General features: G+C 37.2%; 1 protein-coding gene across 4 annotated transcripts in view; it reads left to right on the top strand.

Annotated features, from left to right (window-relative positions):
- Positions 1-16115, top strand: part of diaph2 (diaphanous related formin 2) — a 454593-nt gene that overhangs the window by 103930 nt on the left and 334548 nt on the right. For all 4 annotated transcript variants that reach the window (XM_023328256.1, XM_023328254.1, XM_023328253.1 and 1 more), the window contains exon 7: positions 11683-11822. In XM_023328256.1, the coding sequence (XP_023184024.1) occupies positions 11683-11822 (140 nt within the window). The remainder of the gene's footprint in view (positions 1-11682; positions 11823-16115) is intronic.

Raw genomic sequence — 16115 nt, 5'->3', positions numbered from 1 at the left:
AATGTGTGATTTTTTGTTTGGCTCTTTAGCGTGCTTGCTAACTCTCAGAACATTTAGCACACAAAGCTTCTCCTAAATTAATTTTTCCACATGACCTCAACAAGTTCAAATTTACTGTTTTGCAAACTTTAAGTTGAACAAAGTTTGACATCTATGTTGAAATTTTGGTTAACCTTTTAGTTAGCGGTAGTGCCGAAATGCTGTGGTTCATCAAGGCTGTGAAAAGGAGAGAGAGCGCAAGATCATTCAGCAGATAACAGGAAGGGTATCTTGGTGTACAACAGAAGAGCTTTTTTGTTATTAAAAATATTAATTTTTAATAACTAAATGCATTTATTCTATTACATTCTGTTACATTCACTTGAATATGCTTTTTACCTATTTTAACCAAAAATGCACCTGATGCAGATACATGTATGTTAAAGTAAGAGAATTAGAGGTCAAGTGAAGATATAGTAAACACATCCATTCAATATTTACTTTACCCAGATTCTTCTGCATAAAATAAATTTGGTCTTAAAAACCAGAATTTACCTTCTCTCTGTATACTTAAAACCTTTGCAACACAAGGTTTGGGTCAATGCAAAGATTTGTGCAGGTTTAGATGCCAGAAACATTGTGGTAAGGCCAAACCAGCTGAGCTTCTTTCACCTCATACCGTGGTACTGAGTCTAACAAAGGCTAGCAGCAAGCGGCAAAAAGGGAGGGCAAACCATAACTAAAGCTAAAACCTGACTGCAGTATTGCATACTCCCCCATTGCTGTGTAACTCATAGATTTTAGATTTGTCTGCTGCATTATGTGGGTGATATATTGTTCTGACCTTGTGGAGTTTGGCAACAAATAGAGAGAGCTGTCAGTGTCAGAGAATGGAACAGACAGAAGAAGAAATGAACCTTTTCTTGTTCTTTGAGGGCAAAAAAAGTGACAAGACCCGTGATAAACAATCATGGTGGTGTTGGGTGCTGTTAAAGCAGCTGTATCAAAAAGAGGATGATCAAGCCAGTTGGCTTTTTGTTTGTTTCTAAAATAGAAAGCGGCTGATTTTACAGATGTTTTTTTTTTTATTTTGTCAAGAATTGATTGTACTAGGAAAAAAAGAGAGAACAGTGAGTTTTAGTGAGGTGTTTTTCTTTTGATAAACACAATCCTGAAATGCTGAAGCACTTTGATTTAAGCAATTTGAGTGCTGGGTTAAAATTGTTGCCTTCCTTGGAGCATGGCATTATTGCATCAGAAAGTCTTTGTTGCTTTAGAGCCGAAGCTTGTTTACAATATTGGAACAGTGGGATTATTCTGACCAGACAGCCCAGTTCAGTGTGCTGTTTTAAAACAAACACACATTCAGTTTATGTCTACCTCATCTAAGGTACAATCAATCAATTATGACATGCATTTTGACACAATGTATTCTGTGTCTTGTGTGACTTCTTTCTTACAGCTAGACATTTTCATTCTGAGACATACAGTGACGTATTTTGGTTGAAATCTTTTCACAGGGAGTATTTGAAGGAGAGAAATGTGTCAAGAATTCTCATCATAACTTTTCGATTCATTTGTCTCTTTATGAAACTTTGTAATGTAACCATATTTTATCCTGATATGCACTGAGCACTTTCTCTTTGTACCTTGTAAAACCTAATTTAAGTTTTGCGAGTTCTTAATATACTTGTTAATTTGAGTTTTGTCCAAAATTGGGTTTAATTTCTTAAATTATGTGCATGTAAATCACTGCAAAGTCTTAATTTTTAGGGTCTTAATTTGAAATCTCACCTTAAATTAATTACTCTGTAAAATTTAATATGCTCTTTTCTGTTGCATTGACACTAGAATTGTAACTGTTTCCCTTATTAGATTTATGCAAATAGATGCATGACTTAAGAGTTCCTTCTGCAGGTTGTTTGTAGTCAGCTTATCAACTCAACTTTTTTCACTGTCTTCTACCTGCTTTTCTGTAAGCTTGCTGACATCTGCTCCTGTCTTCATAGAAGTGCCATTGAAATTCAGTGCATTCATGAGTCCTGCAAAGCACAGGGAGAGACGCTTCAGGGAATATTCTACACCACATACAAACAGAACCTGATAAAGTGTGTACACACCAACACCGGTGCTCAGAATCACTCTAATAAGTGTGGTCACACACACGCCTGCACGCCGACACACAAAATGCAGAAAACTTTTGACTGAAGCTTTCACAGTATTCCCACTTGTCGGGCATTAATGAAGCCTGCTGTTGGGGGCTTTAAATTTAATGCATATGAGAATAATGAACCGTAGTTTCCAGGAAAACAAAGAAGTAAGAACTGGATGCATTTTTAAACCTTGTCTGACACCCACTGTACATATGGCAGTGTTTCCTGTTTTGTTTTGTTTGTGGTTTTTTTCTCTTTTTTTTTTTACTTTGGGATGGACATATTGCTACAGTACAGGTTAAGGAAATCAATAAAGCAAGGCCAGAGTTGTGACCCAAGTGGTTTCAGTCACTAGGGTTTGAGAGATCATGTTGAAATACCCAAATCAGATCCATTTCCATGGCCATGAGCTGGTTTCTTGAACTTGGCAAACAGAACAGTAGGGCTGTGTATTCACTGATGAATAAACGACAACACTTCGCTTGTTGAAAAATTGTTTTTGGATTTGAAAGGCAGATGTAAGTATGAACCAAAATTCATATCAACACGTGTTACCTGACTGAGACTTATTCAGCAGATGCAGCATTTACAAGTCACAGTGAATTATAGAGCAGGGAATTTAATGGGAAGAACTAAAAACATCGATCTGGGTTTGAATCCCAGCTTTAAGACTTTCTTCACTGAGTTTTCATGTTCTTCCCATGAATTTGTGGATTCTTTCCAGGTACTCCGGCTTCCTCCCACAAAAAAGACATAAGTACTATGTTCATTGTTCTCATGAAAATTGTTTTTAGTTGTGAGTGCATGTAGGTGTGTGTTTGTCCTGTTTATCTCTATGTTGCCTTGTGATGAACTGCCTACCTGTCCAGGGTCAATGACTGATGGAGTATAGATGATGGTAGGATGGAGGAGTTGTATATTTTCATTTTCACCTGGAAACATTTATTCCATCCACCACTTTTCACTTGAATAATTCATTTTTGATGATGATGTTCTTTAGACCCCTGCAGTCTTGATAACATGGAGTCATGACCACCTCTGTAAAAAAAAAAAAAAATCCCTTCTATCCAGTGTACTGATGATGACACTGGGAGTCAATCCTGATTTGGATTTGAAGTCTCGGGACTTTTTCTTTTGACAGTGTCCGTAGCTTTAATCTCCACATTAAAGCTACGGACACTCCATTCCCTCCACATTTTTGGAGTGAATGTCAAAATGTGAACAGATGTTCGCTGTCAACAGTTTGAATTTGGGTCAAGATAAAAAGTAAAAGCTTGAAAGATAAAAGAATTAAAACAAAATATGTGAATCATAGGTCAAGAAATACTGGGCTTCCAGCTGATGTTTGTATGTAACCATACAGTAACTTATAAATACAAACATGAAACTAAACATGCAGTGGAGCTCACATTAAAATGTAACGTGTTGTGAGTATCTGCTTTGTCTTGCACACAGCCTTTAATCACTTGTGTGATGGAAAACCTGGGAAAAACATTGACACATAAATTAATTAAGCATACATAGGGTTTAACATTAACCCTCATAGACTCTAAAGTTTTTAAGTGGTCCCAGACTTATTCATGGTTCAGTTTTTGTGAATTTTTCTGTGGAGAGCAACTCCAAATTATTCACATAAAATCTGCCTATTTCAGGATTTTTAATAGAGCATATGTGAATTATTCAAAACAAAATGCAGCTTTATAATCTTAAATACCTTGGTCCAATTCTGCTTAACTTGCTATTGACTGGTGTTCACAAATCAGCCAATCTAGGAACACAGTATGTTTTCTATGGCGCTGGTTAGCTGTTTCTCCATGAGCAGATATAAGGAAGACTGTAGATTTTAGCTTCTGTTGTACTGCTAAGAATGTTTCCACTATATGTATTAGTGCATGTTAGGGTGTATTTGGTGATTAAATAGGCAGTTATAAGCATTTTTAGAATATGTATGAATTTTAGCTATTTGACGGTGGCTGTGGTTTGTGACCCATGTGAGTTAGGGGGCCACTGTACTACTGTTTCAGACTGGGTTCAGATGGGTTATTGCAAAATTGGCCAAATTGCTACCTTTTAGCACAACTTCTTTGAACCAAAATATTTTTTGTACTTCAGGTTCAGTCGTCTGATTTGTGAAAGTGATGCTTATTAGGAAACCTGTAATAAGAAAGTGCCTTTTTAAAGGTGTGATGCAGCTCCTGGCAATAATTTACCTTTTGCATGTCTAGATCTGCTCTCACCTACTGCGACTGAAAGAATGCAAATGTTATTTTGTTTCTTGTGATTACTTTGAACGTTTTTATTTTTCTTATTAAATTTTCAGCAAAATAATAAGTCATCTCTTTTTTGTTTTAAGGCTTTAGACTTTGCACATTTCATTCACGGTTATTCCACACTTGTTTGAACTGTTTGAACAAATATCACTAGTACAGTGTTATTTGTTGAAACTTTGTATTTAACCTGACCTTTCATGCCTGCACACCCTTACAACATGCAAATAGCAGTGAATGATTGCATGGCCCTTACAAGCTATTGGCAATATGTCCTTAGTAGTTGTCGTCTTTACTTCATGCTTGCTCTCAAACAGATACCACAATGCCCTGACTACTCCTGCTTTTTGTTTTCTTTTGTTTGGTCTCTAGTTTTAATGTCATTTTGCTGTGAAGTTGTCAAGGCACAGGGCTTAGTGGTACCAACGTGTGTTGGAGGCCTAATTGTCCCTGATATCTGCAACTACTAGTTTCACAGACGTAGAAGAATAGTGCTAGCTGTTGATTCTGCTTCCTGACCAAAAGAATAAGAAGATAGAAAAGAAAATAAATAGGAGAATAATGGAGGAAAAAAGCCCCTGGTGTGAGCAGATAAACGCGTATTTCTTTGTAGCTGTCATCCAAGGTTCAAAAACACAGCACTATGGATATAGCGTGAGACAGAAAGGGGAAAAAAATTAAGAAAGAAGTAAAAGGACTGAATTGTAGATGGATGATGACAGAAAGAGATGAAATGCTTTGCCACATGGTCTGCTGGGAAATCCCCCACTGTGCTGGGAGCCCCGCAGCCTGGTGGCGAGATGAAATGTCTTATCTGCCAGCAGCAGAACTCTGTCCTTTAAGGGGGGCTTAGCAAAACTCATTGTCCAGCCAAGCAGCATCTCAACTGATCCGTGTTCCCGTTGACCTTTACCGTCAATGCTGTCACGCTCACATGCCAGACTTTAGATTGTGTTAAACGCAGGAATACTCATTTTTACACCACAACGCCTCTAACTTTGGTTTCTTGAGGATCCTATGTAATGCTTATTTCCTTATTCAATCACTTTGGCTACTTTCCTTATACCTTCCTAAAGGGCGAGTCATGTGACACACCTCTCTACCTGTCTCATGTCTGTTATCCATTCTTGTTCTATCTTTTCTATCAACTTATCCATCAGTCGCTAATGAACAGGAAATTAAGTTGTAACGTGGCAATCATGTAGCTTGATATCCTCTAATTGCCAAGATTGTATCTGTATTATTTTTACACCGAGCTGTGGGTGCTCTTGTAATTTTCATTAATTACACACACAGAGCCGATAATCATCTTTCTCCAGTAATTTAAAACTTTTTCATTTGACTTTCTTGGTCTGGTGGATGGTGAACACGTGTTTTGTGTTGCAGCAGACTCGATTAGGTCTAGATTCAGTGTTTCACTGCTGCGGTCTATATTTATCAAGGGAAAACATTTCTTTATATATTTCACTCACATGCCATGTGGTAAACTTAACTTCTTAGGTTTTCATTCAGCGCATGCTTTCTTCTTGCCACACCTCCATAAAAGCCAGATTTGAAGAGAGGAAGACTAAAATTTTCTCACCTGACTTTAAATCTCTGAAGTTTCTCATGAGGTGCCTTGGGCCTTGAGCTTCTCTGATTAAAGCTCTCCACTCCGAGGTTTTGAGTTTAGATAGACAACTGTGTCTTGGTCGGTTTGCAGTTGTGACATTCTCTTCACATTTTTTACTTAGGAGTTTAAGGCTAAAGGTAGCTGAGCACTTTCTAATTTTTCTTTCAAAATAAATTTCAAAACCTTGTATTTTCCTTCCACTTTATAATTATGTGCTAATTTGTTACAAAATAACCAAACAGAATATGTTGAATGGTAAATGGAATAATTAAACTATAAATCAGGATAAAAAAAGAGCTGCAAAAACAATATTTTGACAGTTGTCAGCAGCAGAAAGAGAGCCCACCGCTATGGAAAGCAACATCTGCTGGATCTCTGCATGAGCATCCGGCCCAGACTAGTTACTGTGTATGAGCTTTTCCACTAAGCTCACAAAGAACCTGAATAATGTATCTATCAGTCAGCCTGAGTGGGCTGAGCACTGGGCAGTGAGGAAGCCTGTTACAGGCTCATTACAGGTGAAGATGACATGTTGAGGAGCAGCCGACTTGGCATTGTCTCCCTGCTCCTCCCTCGATCGACGGCGAGACACTATGTCACTCCCCACGGCGTACAGAGAACGTGGGGGCGGGGGCACGGAGGTGGAAACGATGGAGGGAAGGGTCCGTGATGCACCTCTAACCCCCCAAAATGAAATTGACAGGCTCACTGAAGTAATTGCTCCCAACACTATTTTCTTTGGCAGGAAATACTGTTATCGACAAACAGGGGATTCAATAAGCTGCAGGAGATGAGACTCAAGTCGTTCCTCTGCCGTTGAGTTTGCAGAGTCTCCTGATGGTCTTTGCCCTGCCCTTTATTCCCAAAGTTATCTTTTATTTTAATTTTTTATTTTTTTTTACCTTTTCTATAACTTCTTACCCTTTATTCTTTGGCTTTTCTTACTCATGCATCAATACCCACTCACACGATTCTCCTCTTGATTTAGTCTTGCACTTTTTCTCCAGGTTGACCATTATTTCAGAACCAGTCAGAGGAAAAACATTTTATTACTTAGAGGCCAGCCAGCGACTGCTCCACTTCCCCTCCTGCTCCCGAGATAGTTTCTCCGCTGCCAGTATGGTGGTGTAATGTTGATATTACCCCAATGGAGTCCATTGATTTGAGCTCAGAGCATAAAAAAGCAGTTTATGGCCAAAGTCTTCGGTTTCCAGAGGTCAGATCATGTGCTGAAACCAGATCTCAAGCTTTTCTGGACATCGTGGAACGTTTGCTGGGAACTGTGGAGAAGTAGAAAGATAAATGTATTTGTTTAGAAACGCATTCGCCTTTAATGGCCCATTACCTGTGAATGTATGGTTAGAAAAAATCTTCACAAATCAGCCACGTTCAGGAATGAAAAGTTTGAAACTGTTGACTTTTGTATTAATTTGTTTACCTGCCTTTTATCCCAACATTTATTTGTTTTACTTAGTACTGCAAAGTGGAAGGCTTTTATTGTTAGGTTTATGGGAGCAAGATTTGTCAGGAGCAGAAGTTTCAGAAAAAATATTAATTAAAGGAATGGATTTAATATCATCAGTTAATCCAGTCACAAAATTAAAACTAATTCTGAAACACTGCCTCAAATTTAATCAAACATTAAGTCAGACCTTTCTGTTAACTTGAGATTCTTGTGTTGTGAATTGGTGAAACACTCAGATATTTTAGAATAAAAAGTTGTGTACACAGAGTATTCACTACAGAGTAAAATCTTTATGTAAAATAGATTACTGGGCCTTTGGCATCTTGACAAAATGTTTAAATCAATAATGTAGGATTTTAAGAAACTTTCGATTTTGTCTCAAGTTCATCCTGCAAATCAATACCCACAATGACTCTCTATAAAACAGTTTCTACGTTCCCTCCAGACTTATAACTTGTCTGTTTTTAAGACTTCAGATAATATTAAGTATGAAAAAAATTACCAAAACAATTTGAAGGGTATTACTCTTTACACACAAACTTTATACTACTATGACATCCATAGAAAAATAATCTCAAGGGCTGCAAAACTTTACTCTTTAGTTCTTTATGCACTTTTGCTCTTTTTATCTTTAAAAATTAAAGCTCTGGTATGTTTCTCCTCCTCTGTTCTCTGCTTTGGTATTGAGCCTCCTTAAAGTAAAACAAAAACGATGACATTAAGTATGATGAAAGAAACTATTTACTGTACAACTACAGCTCATTTCATAAGTGTTTCATGCCAAGATGTTTCTTGAGGATAAATAACTTTTACTTGAGCAGCATTTTTTCCCTGTTTGTAGTATTATTGGATATGACACAAGTAATTTCCTGTGTTAATGAACACTTTTTATACCTCTTTAATGAATCCGATGTCTGCAGCCTTTGTTTGAGTAAACAATTTGGACGATATGTATTTTAACTACTGGATAGATTTCACTAATAATATCTTTTATCCAATCCATCAGCAAGAGACATCGTTGGACTAAATATTTGGTCCAGTTATGATTCACATAATGAGTCAAAGAAAAAAATAGTACACTATTTCTATTCAAACAACATAAGTTATTTTGTTAAAACTTGTTAAAACTATTCCCACATCTGCTGTTTGAGGAATGAAACAGCATACACACATAGCAATATAGTTTGTCATTTTATTCTTCTCTAAGCAAAAAGCATCATCAAATACTGTATGTTATCAGCTTACAAAGCTATCACCATAGAGCTTTCTGAACTGTTATCTGCCACATCGATATTGCAAACATGGTGTTTTTATGATTGACTCTGCAGCCTCAGTAAATAGTGAAGGCAACTGTCAAGGGGTCTATGTGTGAAATAAACCCAAAACAGAAAAAGTTTTCAGATTTGAGCTGCACAATATATCAAGTTGCTGCACTCATCATCAGAATATGTCTGCCCTGCACTGAAATTCTGCATGCAGATACTACTGTATATTTGATGCTTGACGTGTTTTTTTTTTTAGTAGCTGAGATGTTGAAATTGAAAGTGGGGGGTCATTGGGATGGAGGGAAAGAAAATGTCAGAAAAATGTGGATTAATTGAAATCAATATCACCATTGCAATATTCACAGCAATAGTATCACAATTAAAAGTTTTCTAGAGATTGTGTAGCTTTACCCTTTCCCTACTTTCCTCTAATTGACTCTAATATACTCAGCTATTCTGAGCTGTAAATACTAAAACTACTTCAATTTTGTGTGGCGCAAATATGCAGCAAATTTCCTGTTGTTGACAGAAATCTGTTGTGAAATTTGAAATTAGTTTCTTGTTTATTCTTTTGCATAATATTCATCTTAGTACTTGAGAACTAATATAGCCACAGCAATAAGCTGCATGCCACAGTTTCTCCTGAGTGTATGAATCATGCTTTGGTGATCATTTTAAAAATATGATTTTACATTACCATTTTCAAAGAAATATATTTTTATATCATTTAGTCAATGGCTAAGCTCAGCTTGCTTGAAAAGAACAAGATTTGTGGCATGCTGTTCGAATCCCTCCGGTTTTTCATGCACGCACACACAAAAGACTCATTCTTGTTGACTGTGCATTGCAGCAGAACAGCAGGTCTCTCTTTTCTCCAGATAAATGAGCTAGCTTATTACCTCCCAAACTGCCTATTAGCACAGCTCACTTTGTAGGGAACCAGCAATACAAGAATGAATACAGCCGCGTTCCTTATGCCAAGGAGTCTGGTTCAGGATAATGTGATGGAGTCTCAGCAGTGAGTTTCGTCATGTGTTTTCTTTGGTACTGAGACACATCTTCCACCTAACTAGGTAATTTTATCGAAATCATCCAGTAATTATCAAATTTCCTGAGATGTTTGTGGAGGGGCAAAAATGTAAATCATTTCCATGAAAAGCTTTTTTTCATTTTGAGCCCTGTTTGAGTGCCTGGAAGTAATGCTGGGGCCAACAATCGATTCAATCACTTAGTGACGTTGGAGTCGATCCATTTATCAATGTATAGCCTAAAGTGGGCTTCACTGTGTGCTCAGGGAGTTGGTGTTTATGTGTTTGAGTTGAATGTGTGTGGTGCTACCACTGGTCTCATTGTGTAAACATCAGTGTAGAAACATGTCCCAGTGGATATTAAACACAAGAATCCATTTACTTGAAGCGGAAGTTGCTGCAGATTGCCTGTGGAGCCTGTCTTTGGCTCATGGTGGCAGAGGCCAGGATTAGTCTTCACTGTTTAACATTAAAAGGAGAAAAATAGTCAGCATGTTCAGTAATTTGCCTTGTTGTATTTGATTAAATAGAAATTTTAGGTGTGCTTTTTACTCTGACACCCCTAAATAAAATCCAGGATATGAAGTTGGATTCAGCAGTTATGTAATTAGAAAATAGTCAGCATGCCATGTAATCTTAGTGCTGTTCTGTAAATGCCTCAGAGGTTTTTAAACTATTGGGAAAAATTATGAATTTCTTCATGACGGCCAAACCTCACAGCTTACTCTATAGCTGCCTTTAAAACACAGTTAAAACTGCCTTTCTTTTTAAAGCAGGTTTTCTATTTGTGTTTTATTCTGTGTTCTTTTTTTTTATTGGCACTTAATTTTAGTAGTTATTTTATTGGTTAACAGTACATCATTTTGTGATGGTTTTGTCTGTGAAAATGCTTAGCAAATCAACTTAACTTTTTTTTCAAATGAAAAGCAACAATCATTTTACAGAACCCCAAAGGGGGTAAATAAATAGAAAAGAAAAGCTGATTCCTCCTGCACACAAGATACTCTTGGAAGCCAAACAAAAACTCAGACTAGTATAGGGGTATGGTTGTAGGAGAATTGAAAACATTAAATATATCTGACAATGTCATCCAAAAACTCATGGAAAACACCGCAAATTTTATGGCTCGTCTATTTTTTAAATTTTTACCTTTGCACACATGCACCAACTTTTCTAATTTTCTCTTTACCCATGTCCCCTTAGGGCACACGTGTCAAACTAAAGGCCCAGAGGCCAAATCCAACCAGCCATCACTTTTTATGTGGCCCTTTACATTCTAGCTGGCCACATAAATTTAACCTTCAAGATAACATTCGTGTACTTAAATATTATCAGTCAAATAAAAGCAGTGTTTATCTGTATACTGCCAAATTACATCAACGATGTTCAATATTTAATTTTTAAAACTACTCATCAAATGCTATTTAGTAATATTTTATTGATATATAATGCCACAATCTGTCCTTTTAGGACATTCATGACCTCAATGTTGCCCGAAACACCTTAATCCAGCCACATGGTGAAACTTGATGGTGGCAGCATCATACTGTGCATAAGCTATTCTCTAGCACAAACCCTTATTAAAGGTGATGACAGGATAAAGGGACATGTTCACAATTTGAAAACAAAACCGTGTGTCAGAATTATGCACTACTTTGGTCTATTGCATAAAAGCATAATATAATACATTCTACAAAATAGGAAGAAATCACATCAGTTATGAATATTTTTACAAAACTTCATAGTTGCACCATGATTATTGTTTAGGTAGAAATGGTTCAGCCCCTTTGTGTAACTGAAACTGTCCTTGATGTTATATAGCGCCTGACAGCATATAAGCACAGTTTTTATGAAATATTGAAAATGTTCAGGTTCAAAGTTTTAATCTAATCATGCTGTGTTTTTCTTTACAGGGTGGGCTACGTAACAGCAAGCATGAGTGCACCCTTTCGTCCCAAGAATACGTCCATGAGCTGCGATCTGGCATCATGGACGACAAGCTGCTCAACTGCCTGGAGTCCCTCAGAGTGTCTCTCACCAGTAACCCTGTCAGGTTGGTAACCAGAGGTTTTATCACCAGAGGATAATTGTTCCTTCACTCATCTCGATTGCTGGGAAATTTTGATTGATTTAAATTTATCAGAACACCTCTGGCACCATGAATATTTCAACTCAATGAATAAATCGCTTTGTTTGGGTTGTTTAACCAGAGAAATGAACAATTTTGGGAGGAGAAACAGAGCTGGAAATAACCTGCATGGCTGAAAAATGCTGCTATACACCTACTGGGACCATATTTTCTATTTTGTTCTGTGAGTTGGGGAAAAAATATTATGCTATTAGTCTGGTACTGAGCAGTGAAACGACTCCAGTGTAATCCACAAGGCAGTTATCCATGTAAAAGTAAAATTGCTTGTTTTCGCCACCACCGTGCATTAGTGCGTACCGATGTTTGACCCATGAAATAACTCGACTTAATAAAATTACTCCCACTCTTTGTGCAGCAGGCCTCTCCCTCTTTTCCTGTTTGACTGGCAGCGGTCACCCCAATTAAAATGGTCAAACGCTCGTCTCAAGGGAGCATAAATGTGTATTTTTCTTTCTCCCATTTGTTGCTCTAACCACAAATTGAGTCTATCCCAGTCCTCCAAAGGTGTTCAGTGAAAGCCTTGTGAAGTGCTGCGAGGTATTATTTATTTAGCTTAAACACCAGATTTTCTGTAGTCCAGCCATCTAATGTTACCCCCACTTCGCTGGGTTCCTCTTTCTGCTCTTACTCATGTTCACACCATTTTCTTCTTCCAGCAACTTGTCTCTCATAAGACTTGGGAACAAGAGGTATCCTTAAGCAAGACCGCTGCTGCAAATTAGACATGTCTTATAGCTGTAGATACCCTATCCATTTCTGTGAAACTCATTTAATGATATTCTGTCTCAGGAAGGCACTTTCCTATTAAGTATGATTTTTTTTTTCTTTTTTTCCTTTCTCTCTCGGATCACTTTCAGCTCTTTTGTTTGTCCCAATTTTCTCCTCTTTCATATTGGATTGTTTCAGACCATTCTCCTCCCTGATGGGATACTTCTTTTTATGGAGCATCTGGACATAGTAATCTTCATAAACTGAGAAAATGTGCACCAGTTTTTGATTGTTTAAAGTAGATTTATTACCAGTTTTCAAAGAGCTGATATCTCTATTTGGTGACTGTACTAACTGAAACAGGATTAAAAAACTGCATAATGTGAAGACAGCTGTTTAATTACTTTTAAACAGAGCTAAAACAACACACTAAACTTTTAAAACTTATGCATAATGTTTTTAATGAGCTTTTCTTAGAAATTAGCTCTTTAAATGAAGACCTTGTGTTCATGATACAGCTCTGAGTTACTCTAAGATACTAAGTTTAAATTTGATACTTAAGTATGTCTGATACATTTGGCTGAACAGCCATAGATTGAGTTTCTGCAGGACAGGATTGATATGCTGTGAGACGTGGGGTTTACTCACTTTAAATATTTTTGTAATGTTTTGACATTTTGTCACCTGTAACAGACATAGCTTTGAAGAAAAAGTATTAGTTTTAACACAGAATATTTCACTTATAACTAATACTTTTTAATTAATATTAAGGACTTATTGACTTAAAACAATCTCCAACATCATGGTGTTTACTTACTTGTAATTTAGTTTTGTTTTATTTCATATTTGCTCTATAAACTAAACCAAAAATACTTTGTAAAATTTTGTGTTTTTGCAGTGCGACAGACAGGTGAATAGTGAAAAACACATTTATTTAGTCACTATACTTTAACTCGGTTTTTTTAAGTGTCCCCACGAAAATATACTCACTGGTTGAAGATGAGCGAAGGTAAAATCAAAGACAGTATACAAACACCTGGGATTTTTTTCTGGGTTTAGCCAGGGTGTCCAATACTGATCATTTAATAATGTCTTAATTTAGATGTCAACCCAATACTTGAGATTAATCTGGGACATCCCTACCAGTTAACTTCTTGAAGTGGCAAAACTGACTTCTTCTTTTTAATTGGTGCAGTTTAACCGTCATTAAAATGTGCATAGGAAACGACACTCTTTACATAAGTGTGCATAATAAAGGTAAACAGGTTATTTTCAATCTTTTTGAAGCTGTATATCTTTAGCATAATATGGAGATTTAGGTGATTTTTATTTTTTCAGTTTATTTATTTTTTAGATTGTTTTATGTCTAACGGCCTTGTAACAAGGGTGTTTCACCGAGGTTGGGGTCGTCCTGCAGGTGTGTATAAAAGGCTTTACCTCTTTAAAAGTCTGTAGGAAATAGTTAAATTCAGCAGATGGTGAGGTTCAGCCAGAGATCAACCTTTAGGTGTGTAAGCAGAGGGGACTGTGTGGGTGTTGACTCACTCAGGTCATTTAGTTATCTTTATGCCGCTTATTTATCTCCTGGGAAAAGCGACTCACTTTCCAGCAGCATGGAGAAGGTTACCGGTAATTAATGTGAATGCATTTTGTTGTTATGGATCACAACGCACAAAAAGTCTGCATTTGGCTGCGCTATGTTAATGTAACCTTTGCGCACTGTCATCATATACTTACTGGAGCAGCTCATGCTGGATTCCTTCGTGTGAGGGGGTGGTGGAGTTATGTCAACGTTTGGTCTTTTATTTTAAGTAAACGTGAGGGTGAAATAATTGGCAAATCCTTGCATTTTTTCAACTTAGTTCTAACTTAAAATAGAATTATCTTTCAAACACTTATTTTTTCAAGTTTTTACTTATTGCTTTAGTATAGTACACTTTCAGCAGTTTATGAAACAAAAGTTAAAACAAGTTTATTAAAGCTGTTCCTAAAAAAAGTGAAGAAAAGACAAATTTCTGAAATTACTGGGGAGAAAGGCGTTTTAATTGTATGATTTTTCATATTCATCTTTATATAACTAAGCTATACATGTTTTTCCTTAAAGCTGAGCATTTTTCTAGCAGCTTAGCTCAGATTGTCTTTGTGCTCTGCAGGTACATTGTTCTAAGCATCTCCGCTTACATCCTCATTTCTGTCTTGTGTTCATGATTGTCTCAATTGCTTTCAGCCCTTTGCGTAATCCCACACTGATTTAATGACACTGCCCCGTCGATCCTGAAGTAAAAGCTTTCATGAATAATGCTCTTGACCTGTCTTGCAGTCGGAAGCAGTGTGTCCTCTTACATGAAGTCCAGCCTCTCTGTCTGCTTACATTAAATGGATAACTTGATCTCTTTTAGATGTATGGGAGTTAAATCTGTCCTGTGTCACAAAAACACTGAAAAACATTTAAGACTTTACCTTAAGTTGATCTGATGATTTGTTTTGGTGATGATAGCAGCTAAAACTGTGTGCGTACCTCAAAGTCTTGCTAGCAAAGTGTTGTTCTTCACTGTGAGTGCTTACCGCTGCTTTTTGTCTTCCCTCAGATGTTTGCACTGCCTGCTAATTTGCTCCCACAGGCCTGTGTTTGTCTAATAGTTTAATTGGCTGGGCTGTGCACCTGTTTGGCAGCACAGGTGGCCGTGTGGCCATTCTGCTGTGGGCCTTATCTCCAGGGCAGTCCCACACAGGTGTGTGGCACGCAGCCTTCGCTGATCCACCCACAGATGGCATTGCCCGGAGCGTCCGCTGCCTTCTCTGTTTCCACTCTTGGTTTTCCTCGACTTTTCCACTACTTTTTCCATTCAAATTTCCCCAGCCAATTATTTATCCTCGGCTTCATTTTCCCACTTTTAATTTTGTCATTTGGATACTCGCTGCTGTCAGATTTACAAGCCTCTTTTTATTAATTTCCTAATCCATTCTAACAAAGTGAGATGTCAAGTTATAGAAAATTAAGTTGTCTTAGTTTCTCAGTTAGAAGGAAGAATTTGTCTTGTTTCAGCGAGACCGTCTTTTTTTCTTGCATTCTTAATGTTTGCACCGTTTTGAGCTATAATCAGTTTGAACATTTATAGCAGGTTTAAATATTAAAAAATCAGTTTCTTTGTAGAGATGTTGAGGGGCCAGAAAACTTTGTATTGGACAGTCTTAAGATGTGAGTAAGCCACCCATCACACTCAAGGGATAGCGCCCTGCATTTCCTAAATATGCCCCTTCTCCAAACACCTGCTTCAGATAGTTGAATTATCAGCCTGTCACTTCTTTCTGCAGGAGCCTGCTGATGACCTGTTTATTTAAATCAGTTGTGTTCAACAGAGAAACATTTGAAATCATGCAGGACACAAGTCTGAGATTTGGAAATGCTCACTCCTGGTGTGCTTGTTGAATACATTAGCTTAGTCATTAGCTTAGTGCGGATGGTTTCGCTGACGTGTTGTGCGGTTT

Source organism: Xiphophorus maculatus, chromosome 23 (assembly GCF_002775205.1).
Source record: "Xiphophorus maculatus strain JP 163 A chromosome 23, X_maculatus-5.0-male, whole genome shotgun sequence".
In the NCBI taxonomy this organism is placed as follows: Eukaryota; Metazoa; Chordata; class Actinopteri; order Cyprinodontiformes; family Poeciliidae; genus Xiphophorus; species Xiphophorus maculatus.
The sequence above is the reverse complement of the archived record's forward strand: the minus strand, read 5'-3'. Positions and strand labels throughout refer to the sequence as shown.